At 41.9% G+C, this 12,371-nt stretch overlaps 1 protein-coding gene across 23 annotated transcripts in view; it reads left to right on the plus strand.

Annotated features, from left to right (window-relative positions):
• Nucleotides 1–12,371, plus strand: part of MAGI2 (membrane associated guanylate kinase, WW and PDZ domain containing 2) — a 953,479-nt gene that overhangs the window by 816,285 nt on the left and 124,823 nt on the right. For all 23 annotated transcript variants that reach the window (XM_053251292.1, XM_053251285.1, XM_053251284.1 and 20 more), the window contains one exon: nucleotides 5,896–5,927. In XM_053251292.1, coding sequence (XP_053107267.1) covers nucleotides 5,896–5,927 — 32 coding nt within the window. The remainder of the gene's footprint in view (nucleotides 1–5,895; nucleotides 5,928–12,371) is intronic.

The raw sequence follows: 12,371 nt of genomic DNA on the forward strand, positions 1-12,371 counted from the left end.
CCAACCTGGCTGCCGCATTCTGTACCAACTGCAGTTTCCGGAATATGTAAAAAGGTAGCCCTACATAGTCCTCATTGCTGTAGTCAAGTCTGGAAGTTACCAGCATATGTACTACTGTTCTGAGGTCATTTTTCTCAACAACAACAACAAAAATGGACGCAGCTGGTGTATCAGCTGAAGCTGATAGAAAGCACTTCTGGCCACTGCCTCAACCTGAGACACCAGGGAGAGGCTTGGATCCAGAAGCACTCCCAGACTACTTACCTGTTCCTTCTGGGGATGTGTGACCCCATTCAGAACTGGCAGATCAAAATTGTCTCCTGAGTTCTGACCCTGCACCATTTTATCTAGATGCAGTCTCGGTTTGTTATCCCTCATCCAGCCCAATACTGCCTCCAGGCAGGCATTTAGAGAGGTTATTCCTTCTCCTGATGATGGTGACATGGAGAAATAGATTTGGATGTCATCAGCATATTGATAACATCCTACACCAAATCTCTGAATTGACCACTGATCTCTCCCAGTGGTTTCATGTACATGTTAAAAAGCACTGGAGACAGTACAGAGCCCTGGGGGACGCTATATAAAAGTTCACATTTTTAAGAACAACAGTCTCCAAGAGAATCTGGAATCTGCCAGAAGTAGGAGCAGAACCACTGCAAATAATGCCCAACGCCCTTAGACAGTCCAGAAGGATACTATGGTCAATAATATCGAAAGCTGCCACAAGATCCAAAAGGACCAACTGAGATCCAAAAGGACACACTTCCTCTGTGAATTCCTCTGTTGGAGATAATCCATCAAGCCGACCAAGACAGTCTCTACTCCATAGCAATATAGAAATCGGTATAAAGGGTGGTATAGAAATTGAAATAATAATAATAATAATAATAATAATAATAATAATAATAATAGCCGGTTTGAATAATCAGTTTCCTCCGAGACTGTCTGGAGGTGGAAGGCCACCACCATCTCAATTACCTTGCCCAACCATGGAGGTTTGGCTTAACTCTGAGGGATCCAATGCATGCTTCTTCAGAAGAGGTCTAATGATTGCCTTAAGACAGGAAGGCATGCCCTACCTCAGGGAAGCATTTATAATAACTACCAGGCTTTCTACAACAACCATATAGTTTAAGCCATGTTGGACAAGAGTCAAGAGGACAGGTGGTAGGCTACTCTGTCCCAAGCAGCTTGTCCATATAATCAGAAGTCACAAACTGAAACTGATCCAGCATAACCACATAAGAGGAGTTTCTGGACACCTCCACATTAGATTCTGCAGTAATTGTGGGGTCTGATTCAAAGTCAGCCCGAATATGAGATATTTTATCCGCAAAGAATTCATTAAAAACACGTGTGTGGTTGATGGTTCAAATTCTGATTCAAGAGAGGAGGGGCATGTACTAACCCCCTCACAACCCTAAACAATTCAGCTGGACATGCATATTCGGATGCAGTATGGGCAGAGAAGAATCACTTCTTTGCTGCATGTATTGCCTGAGCATAGATCTTCAAATGTGCTCTATGTTATAATCTGTCGGATTCGAGTCGAGTCTTTTTTCCACTTGCGTTCCAGTCTACCTTGCTGCTTCAGCACCAGTAGTTTTTCCGTATACCAAGGAGCCATTTTTGATGCGGGTCGGAGAGGATGCTTAGGAGCGGTCATGTCTACTGCCCTGGTGAGTTTGCTGTTCCAATTCTCCACCAGGGCATCAACAGAATCACTGGCAGAGTCAACATTAATCCTTCCAAGGTTTTTTGGAATCTGATTGGATCCAATAACCTTCTTGGGAGAACCATCCTAATATGCCCTCACCACCGCGGAAGTGGGATGTGATGGTGAGTCCAACCTTAACCAGATGGTGGTCCATCCATGACCATGGGAAAATCACAGGAGTCCCCACCCACAGAACACCACACTGATCAAAGTAAAATACCAGATCAAGTGTGTGACCAACAACATGCATCGGTATGGAGATCACTTGGGATAGGCCCATAGTTGACATGGCCACTATGAACTCCTGAGCCACCCCAGACAAATTGGTCCTGAATTGAACATTGAAGTCACCACCACCATAATCCTGGGAGACTCAGTTAGGAACTCTTTTCAGCAGTGGAGTAATGATATACCAACAGAAGTCCCAGGCTATACCTGGTCCCCAAACATAAGTACACGCATTCAATATTGTCAGACACTTTGATGGGGCTCCTGGAATGGGAGATGTTATTCTTATAGACCACAGCCACTCAACTCCCTGCTGACGTCCTCTCACCTGCTTCTCAATGGAGTACACTGGAGGGAGAAGCTGGGACCAAACTGGGCCACCAGCTTCCATCATCCAAGTCTCTGTGAAACATACCAGGTGCCCCTGATATTATAAGGATTTTATCTGAGTATCCTCATAGTGGAAATGAAAATTTGAGAGGCTATTCTGACGGTCAGCCGAAATTGGACTAGGGGAGCCTAGCCCAATTTCAGCTGACTGTGTGCCACCGGGCTCGCAAGCGAGCCCGGTGGCTCCCAGGCAGTTAACCTGCCTAAGTACCCCTTCCCTTAAACTGGGTTTTTTATCATAAGTAGCCATGGCTACTCACAAGTAGACCCCCCTCGGCAGGAGACCCCCCCAGCGGGAGATCCCCCCCCCAGCTGAAAAACAGCCTCCCAGCTCAGGGATCTCCTCCAGGGGTCGCGAGGCCCAGCCCCTGCCAGCTCCATCACAGAGCCGGAAATCATGTGGGTGGCCGATCCAGTCACCCAGGGCTCCCACCCAGTTCGTGTGCAGGGAGAGCAGGCTTAGCCCGCTCTCCCCGTTCACTCTCACAAACCGGGGTCTCACTGATCGTGAGACCCGGCTCTGAGTCTGAAGGCTATAGGCAACCTCCACCCTAAGAGGCAAGATGCCTCTTGATAACAGTTGCAGCAGGAGATAGGCCATGCCCTCAGGAGATAGGGCATACCCTCAGCTCTTGCCTGTGGCTTCCCAGAGGCATCTGGTGGACCACTGTGTGAAACATAATGCTGGACTAGATAGGCCTTGGTCCTCATCCAGCAGGGCTGTTCTTATGTTCTTATGTTGTGAGATAAAAATATTGGTTTAACATTCATGTTTCGATGAGATGTGCAAAAGAGGTAACTTAAATATCAGCATCTTATACTGATGACAGTTAAGACCTGATTATATGTTACTAGAAAACTGAAGTAACCTTTCTTCATAGTACCGTCCTATGGTAAGGCCCCAACGGTATTGTCTAAAGACAAACCATAAGGGATCGCCAAATTGTATGCTTCCTGTTCATGCCTGCACTGGCTGTCTTTACATTTATTTATTTAACGTATTTATATACCGCCTAAAACTTGCGTCTCTGTGCCATTTACAATTAAATGAAAATGGCATAGGAAGGAATCCCATAATATTCAGACAACTAAATGAGATCTGGCCATGGAGAAGCAGTTGCCAGGTTGCTCAGATAACATATGAATAAGGCCTAAGAAGAACTTGACAGTGGGTTGTTGTTTTTTTAAAGTTTGCTCTTACAGCATAAGTACTGTTAAAATTACTACTCTTTGATAAATAATTTTCGTGAGATCATTGGTAATTCTCCAACTATTTTAACTGCTCTTGGACTGCTACTTAATGTTAATGAATATTAATTATTGAAAGTTACATCTTATTTTTCAAAGAATTAAACATCTTCATTAGTTTCATTAATTGGATTATGTTGAAACATGGATTGTATCTTAAATCCAGTATGCTAAAGGAAGGTTGCTTAAGAAAACTTCATATGGTGCCCTCTCATCCGCTTAGCAACCCCCTGAAAAGCTGTTCCTAAGGGTCAAAAGACCTTTGCAGGGGTGGCTCCAGAGAGGAGCATGGGTGGGTAAGTGTCCCCACACAGGCAGCTTCCACCTGCACATGTCCCCCTTTCCTTTTTCAGAAATCTAATACGTGGGTCGCAGCTTGGCCACCGATAAATGCAGTTTGCCCCTTCTGTACCCCCTTCAATTTTTTTCCTGGTGCCACCACTGGACCTTTTGGTTGGGATGGGGCATAGGAAACTGCAGGGAATGAGGCCATAGCTCAGCAACAGAGGATCTGCTTGCATGCAGAAGGTCCCAGGTTCAATCCCTGCCATCTCCAGGTAGGACTGGGAAAGACTCCTGCCTGAAACCTCACAGGACCATTTTATTTATGTATTATTTATTTTTCTTTGTAAACCACTTTGGGAACTTTGGTTGAAGAGCGGTATATAAATATTCATCATCGTCATCTTCGTCATCGTAGTAGAAGCTGCTTTCAGTCAATGTAGACAATACTAAGCTATGGACCAATGGTCTGTCTCAGTATAAGACAGCTTGCTGTATTTCTGTGTTTCTATGAATTCCACAAAACCATAAGCAAGCAATTTTCATGAGTGAAGCAGAGTTTATAAAAGATGTGACAGCTTTTGGGAAATTCTCCCAAACCCATTCCAACCTGTTTCTGGATGCCTCAGAGTCCCAGGAAAGACCTTTTTGTGGGTCAGGAACTACTATGAGGCAGAGAAATTCTCTTGCACAAGCTTCTGTCTTCCTGCAGTATTTAGGACCCAACTCAGTACACTAGAAAGAAAAATGATCATCCAGACAAAAACCCGGTTCAGGTATTCATTCCAGAATGAATATGCATAAGATGGATGTGCAAGCAAAGAGTGCCTGAAGAGAGCACTCATTAGATTATCACATGCTCAGATTGGCTTGGAGAGTCCAGGAATTGGACATCCTGTCTGGGATGTAGGAAAAATGTCATCCAGGGTATAGGAAAAGTGTTCCATGCATATTCATTCTCCATTGAATAAAGGTCTGAGCAGGGCTATAATTTTCTACTAATACATTTAAACCTGAGAAGAAAACTTAGGACAGGTCAAATTATGCAAACTCACTCAGTGACCACAATTGTCAGTTGCAATGTTTTGCCCAATGCTTTTGCACCTGAAAAAACAAGTAAATAAATAAAATAAGTATGCATAAGGTTAGACACTATTCCCATTAAAAAACTGCTTTCATGTAATTATCTTCTAAAACTGGTTTCTAAACTGAGTACTATATAGAAGCAATATTTTCCAGATGCTCTGTTATTTAAGTGACTTGCAAGGAGCTCTTTCTGTCTGTCTTTATGCCTTATATAAAATGAATATATGTAAATATATAACAAACTTTAAATTATGAAAAAGATTCTAATTATTTGCACTATAATTGTATTGCTCATTCCAGTGTCTAATAAACAAAGGTCATATTTACACAAATTAAGAGAAATTTTAAGAATCTGAACTAGATCAATGATTTTTAAAAAGTACAATTTTTAGCAGAAAGACTAACTACATGACTCTCATTATAGAGAAATGACATACTCATTTGATCTCTCTAGCCAGTTTTGCCAAACATTGCCAAATATTTGTAGTAATTAGCTGCAGCATGTAAACATTTGCATTCAATGCAAATTTGCAGTTTGTAGTTAATTACTGCAAATATTCTTATTTGTTCTCCATATTAAGTGCTATTCTGTGGAGTACCTTGAAATATACTACCTGGAGCCCAATAAATATTTATGGCCATAATTCTGTTGACTGTTGTTTGATGAACTATCAGAAATTTAAAAATAAAATGACCAATTTGTGCCTGACCCTGCTGTTTCTAAAAAAATAAAAGGCAAATGCATTTTGTAATACCTATGGTACTTCTGTTTAGCAGCAATAATATATGCTTCTAAGTGTATTATTCCTAATTGTATGTGTGCAGTTCTCATAAGTATTAATAAAAATTACATATGTATACTAACAAGGAAAAAATAAATGTTATCTATAAAATGAAACACTGATGCACTGATATTTCTTTTCCCTTTTTTTGCCCTTCAGGATTCTTTTCACCGTGGAAGACTCCAAAGCCTGTAAGTTTTCTTTGAGAATCACTTATGTTAGAATATCTCTGCATGATTCAGTCAAGCTAAATACTTTTATGCCCCATTGATTTCAGAGAAATATAATTAATTACATGCTTAAATTTTCCATATTAAAACCAATGGATTATAAATGAGATTTTGGCTGCATCATGCAATGTATGCTTTTTTGCTTTCTGATGGCCACACTCCACATTACATTAAGTGCATAGTCTGGCACTGGGAATGTGTGTGTGGTTTTTCAAAATCTTAAATAGCTGCTGAGATGTATGGGAGGTGAACAGAATCTGGACTGTGGTGCACAGAAAGAAGGTATTTAACCATTTCCCTTGGCACTTCAGTTACAATGAAAATTTTCTTCCTGAAAATGCTGTCAGCCATGAGGGAAGTCTCTGTTCCCATCAGTAGCAGATTTGAGGAGCAGACACAGTTATTGGGACTGCAGTGCTTGGAAAAAGGGTTAAATACCTTCTCCCCATACAATTCTGATTCTACTCCAACCCCAACCTCATTGTTTGCTTTTTAAAACCATATTGCAGGGCCCAAATATGTGTTTAATGTAAGTATATTTTGACCTAAGGCTTCCATCCTAAGCATTACTAATAGGAACTTAATGGTCTCTGAATATACATGCTTAATATAGAACAATACATCTTGCCTTTCCAAGGACTGTATCTCATTTTCATTTCAAGGCAACGCGTATAGAATTGCTGCCTAATGCATGCTTACCAGAAGTAAATTTGAACACAGTGAGGGAGACAGGTGGGATAACTATAGCCAGTGAGTAAGGATGTGCATGGAACTGGCTAGCCCGGTTTGGTTCGAGTCTGGACCGGACTTGAACCTGACCAGACCCCTCGAACCCACCCCCATGTTCGATTCGGTCTGGGGGGTTTCGTTAATTTTTTTTAAAAAAAAATTAAAAAATTAACGTATCCCATGGGAAATGTCCTCAAGGTGGCAGGTGGGTGTCCGTGGTTCCCCCTCCCCCGCAGGCCTCCATTCGGCCGGTTCTTCGGCTGGTTTGGGCCTTCGTAGTTCAGCATGTCAGCCATTTTGGACGCTGCCACACATGCACAAATGGCTTCTGCGAGGCCTGGCATGATCAGGGCCTTGTAAAGGCCATCTGCGCATGCGTGGCGGCATCCAAAATGGCCACCATGCTGAACTACAAAGACACAAATAGGCCGAAGAACCGGCCAAACTGGCCGGAGGGGGTGATAACGGAGGCCTGTGGGGGAGGGGAAACCTCCACGGACACACACCGCCTCGAGGACCTTCCCCAAGGGGATGCAGTTTTTTAAAAAATTAAAAAACTTTTTTTTAAAAGGGGAGTGGTTTGGTTCGACACCAAGCTGTTAAACTGAACCGGCTCGACGTCAAACCCATTCAACATCGAGCCGGTTTGCACATCCCTACCAGTGAGGTCCAGGAATACCTAGGCATGCATTTGATCTTTACTGTCTTTACTTCCTTAAGAGAATGAGGGAACTTAAATGCTTAGCTCTCTGCTTGCCAGATATAGTTATGTGCCTTTCTATTAATATAGCATACTATTAGATCAATTGTAATTTATACTTAGGTTGCCATTTGCAAATTAAACTCTTATATTCTCTACAAGAGCCTGGCTAGATGTTGGATTTACCACATGACAAGTAGTCTTTAGCCCTATTCATATATCATGTACCTGTGTTCAGATGTCTGTACACATGTACATGTTTTTGTGTGAACAACTGTACATGCATTCGTTTTTCAAATGAACCTGGGTAGAAGTTGCCCTCAAATGAATGGCACAGATAGGAAGTGCACTGCTGTTCCAGCATTCCATTTAAAAACAGGCTTTTAGCTGTTGAGAATTCTGATGGTGCTGTCAGGTCAATCAAGAAATGCTTGGAGGCATTTGCCTTGATGTTACACTGAGAAAGAGAAGGAGCCATTGCTGGACTATTAAAGTTTTTTTTTAATCTTTCGTTATCTCACTCTGTTGATTTCCCTTAACTTCTTATATTGAAAGTTAACTGAGCAGGGCAAGGAGAGATAAAAGCCCGTTTGCCAGCTGGGTTCCTTTTCTTTCAGGGGGATAAGGCAACACATCCAATAATTTTTCAGGCATCAACTAGCCAGAGGGCATCTACAGAATTCTCAGTAGTCAAAGCTAATCTACCTTTAGTCAGGCTAAATTTTCCAAATTAAATGAGTAAAGTAAGTTCTATTTTAAGATATTCAATTTTTAAGATTTTTAAACTTTGAGATTTTAACCCTTAGAGATTTTAAGATTTTAGAATTTAGAAATTTTGGGATTTTAAGCTGTTAATCACCATTTGTATGCCTTTTAATGCCATTTTCATGTCATCTTTAAGATGTTCCATTGACCTTATGCTGGTCAAAGTCCGTAATAAAGATTGATATTATTAGATTTGATTTGAAATAAGTTATTTATATTTGAGAAGCCCTAAATGCATTTTTGTTTCAGACTGCTGATGATGTGCATTAGTGTGCTGGTTGTGTTGTTGTTTTAATTATTACTGAAGGCAGAACTGAGTTTAATGTTCCAGGGATCTCCAAATTGATATTCTTGTGATCATAAACTGCTAGTGTATTTTGCTGTGTTCCTTGCTTGCCTCTTTCTGTCCACAAAAGGATAGATTCTATGACTGTCTTTGCTGACCTGTGAAGTTAGACATTCTGGAAAGAAGGCAAAAACATTTATTTCCCTCTGGGAGGAAAAAGATCGTTCAAAGTCCTTTGAAGAAATTTCTCCAAGTTTAAATTATCTCTGATTTTCAAGGTTTTTGGGGTTCATACAGAGAAGCTGAAACTTTCTCTGAATTTCAAGGTTTTTTCCAAAGGAGAAATTAAAAGTGCCCCCCTCCCCACAATTTCAGATTTCCACTTATGGAGAAATTTCATAGAATTTTCTCAGGTTTCTCCATATCTTCCCTACTTAAAAGCAATTTGTCCATAGTAATATTTCAAATAGTATTCCATGTCCTCAGCGAATAATCATTTCTTCCACATTAGAATTCCTTTCAAACAAATATGTAGATAAGGAAAAAATGAAGGCTACAATCTGTTCAGGAAATAGCTATCTTTGTATGCACTGAACCTATTATTTTGCACAATTGAGGCAGAATAAAAACAGGTTAGCAGCACAATGTCATTGAGGGCTTTTACTGGAACTAAGAAAAATCCAGAAATCCAGGTTGTTTTATAAGTTTTAAGTTTTATAAGCACCTTCAGCATGCTTAACTGCTGCTCATGGTATTATTCAGGATTGCCTTTATCATGAAACAAAATGAAATTATAGCCTCAGGCAGCAAGGGCAAGCAACCTGTCCTTCCTCTGCCTGCTGCAGGTTAAGTGCCACCACCCCTTTGTTCAAATTCTTCTTTTCCCCTCACTGTCCGTTTTCCCACCTTACCACTTTTTGTTTCCTTCCCTCCCCTTTCCCACAGATTATGCTGCTCTTCTCTCCTCCCTCACCATGCTCCTCCCCCTGAGGCATGCTCTGCTTGCCCACACACCCATCACTGTTGCTCTTTCTGTAGCAGTTCGCATCCAGAGAGTCTATCAACCACTTATCTCACCGGTATTGCACTTCTCTACTTCACCCTCTCAATTCAGACATCACATAGGCACTCTGATGAAATGATTCTTTCCTTGGAGCTCTTGTGAGATGCTTGAATGCAAAGCAATGTAAGGTGCTAGGGAGACAAGTGACAGCCAGTAACAGAGGAACAGGCAAGCAAGTCAACAATAATGACAGACAGACCCAAACAGGCAAACCGGCTGCATGCACACTGCTACAGTAAGAGCAGTGCTGATAACTGGACAGACAGGCACAGCACACCCCTGGAGTAGGAGACCAGTGAGGGAGGAAAGAAAAGAAGAGGGGCTGTATCTGTGGGCTCCATCCCAGGGAGCAGGGAAGAAAACAAGAGGGGAAACAATCAGAAAAGGGGGCAGTGAGAGGGAAATAAAGAGCTGAAAAGAAGGGGGACACCAGGAAATTCTGGTCCAGAAGGGTGGGGTCAGGGGGGGAAGCACTCCACACTGTTCATAGCTCAAGTGGGGAAATGACTTGAACTGCCACTGGTGCTATTACATGCCAAGACAAGCGTTTTCAAACCATCCAGTGACATGCAGAACATCGATTTGCATAGTTCTGTATGTGCAATTGGCGGTCACATAAGCACTTCGGTACATGGTCCAGTTGCCATGTCCAAGATAGTTTTATGTCTCCACTCTTAATTCTGTAAGTCCACCCTTAGATCCAACATTTACGAAGAAGTAGGGAGTTACTTCTAGTGCCCCATGTAAGACTCAAAGATTTCTCTCTGAACATTTCCACAGTAGTGAGGACGGTTGCACAAGTATCTTCTGTCAACTTCTCATTCTCCAGTTTGTACTATCTAAAGTGTTTCTTGGTTGGAAGCAGCTGTAGAGGTATCATTTACTGTGGTAAACCCATTATGTGTGTATGCCCTGCCATGGTCTCTGACTAAATTTAGAGATTTACTTACAGCTTCAAGCCAGTATCTTAATCAGACTAGCAGTCTTTCAATAGACATGCATATCTTGAAGTTACTCTTATGAACACCTATAGTACCCATGATGAGCCATGCCTCTCTCATCCCTAGAACAGTTTTAGAACTGTTTTTAAATTACATTTTTTCTAAACATCTTTTTTTAAAGAAGTGGGGGGATGGCTGCTCATCCACATATACATAGGAATTCCCATGAAGCCCTTTAAAAATAATAAAAAGAAAAATACTTCTTCCCTTGGTCATGCCCTGGTATTAAATAACTTGCACAATCTGAGCATTTTTAAGGATTCCAGAAGGAATTAATTTAGTAGACAAGCAGCTTTTTGCAGCCACGAACAGACTTCTATCCTTTCTTGTGCTCAAAACACACAAATGGAAAGCAAACATTTGGTGGGGTGGTGATAGCAAAGGGGGCAGACTGTCCTGGTGCCCCACAAAGATGAGGACTCCATACTATTGCTGTTGTGATCTACTGATAGCATTTGGGTGGGTGCCAGAGGAGGGCCCCAAGGCATGTATATTTCGAAGTTACTCTTGTGAGCACCTATTGGGAAGAGAGCTGTTCTTGTGGTAGCAAGCATGACTTGTCCCCTTAGCTAAGCAAGATGTGTTGACAGCCAACAACCTGGATGGCTTTAAGAAGGGTTTGAATAGAGTAGCTCACTCAGATTGTTTAGCCCATCCCGATTGTTTAGCCCATTCAGATTAGCTCATTTAAAAAAAAAGAAAAGCTAGGCTTCTTTGCTTCCTTTGTAGAAGTGGAATTATGGAGCACAACGTGCAGTCACTATTCTGCTCAAAAATCATTTTCAAACCAATTCACACAATATGCAAATTAATTAGGCACTTAGATTTGGAAGCCAGAAGATGGCAACTGTAGATTTGGATAACTGCATGGGGGAGAGGTCTATCAATGGCTACTAGTCAGAGGGCTATAAGCCACCTCCAGCCTCAGAGGCAGGATGCCTCTGAATACCAGTTGCAGGGGAGTAACAGCAGGAGAGAGGGCATGCCCTCAACTCCTGCCTGTAGGCTTCCAGTGGCACCTTGTGGGCCACTGTGTGAAACAGGATGCTGGACTAGATGGGCCTTGGGCCTGATCCAGGAGGGTTGTTTTTATGTTCTTATGACTTCCTTCCAAATCAGGAGGCATAGGACTGTGCTGCACAAGAACATAAGATCATAGCCAGTAGGGGATAGTTTGCAGATTAACTGAAGAAAAATGTGAAAGTATGAAGCTAGTGCCTGGTTTTTTTGTTTCCTGTTAAAAAAAATGCAGGATTATCCAGGGCTGTTAAGAGTTCCCTTTTGACCCTGAAAGCCTTTGATCTTAGCTGTGATCATCCAAGCATCAGGTTAACAGTGGCTAATTCTGGTTATGTTTCTGATTTGTTCTCAGATTTGAGTTTAGCTGCATTTTCTTTCAGCTGTATAAAGACATATGAATGGTTACATATGAATGGGAGATTAGAAGTGTGAGCACTGTAAGATATCCCCCTTAGGGGATGGAGCCGTTCTGGGGAGAGCAGAAGGTTCCGGGTTCCCTCCCTAGCATCTCCAAGATAGGATTGAGAGAGATTCCTGTCTGCAACCTTAGAGAAGCCGCTGCCAGTCTGTGAAGACAATACTGAGCTAGATAGACCAATGGTCTGACTCGGTATAGGGCAACTTCCTATGTTCCTATGGCAAAGGAGGTTGCATTTTGTGCACATATTAAAATGAGCATCTAAGAGAGTCCAGACCATTTTTCATGTTGTCTGCTCCAGAAAATCACCCCCCCCAAAAAAAGTGGCACAATTGTCCTTACACCTTACAATACCTCACTGTGTTTATTTATTTGTGCAAATTTGCACCTATGCACCCTAAACAGCTGGCTATTTCTTTTTAT

This window comes from Hemicordylus capensis, chromosome 5 (genome assembly GCF_027244095.1).
Source record: "Hemicordylus capensis ecotype Gifberg chromosome 5, rHemCap1.1.pri, whole genome shotgun sequence".
Taxonomy (NCBI): Eukaryota; Metazoa; Chordata; class Lepidosauria; order Squamata; family Cordylidae; genus Hemicordylus; species Hemicordylus capensis.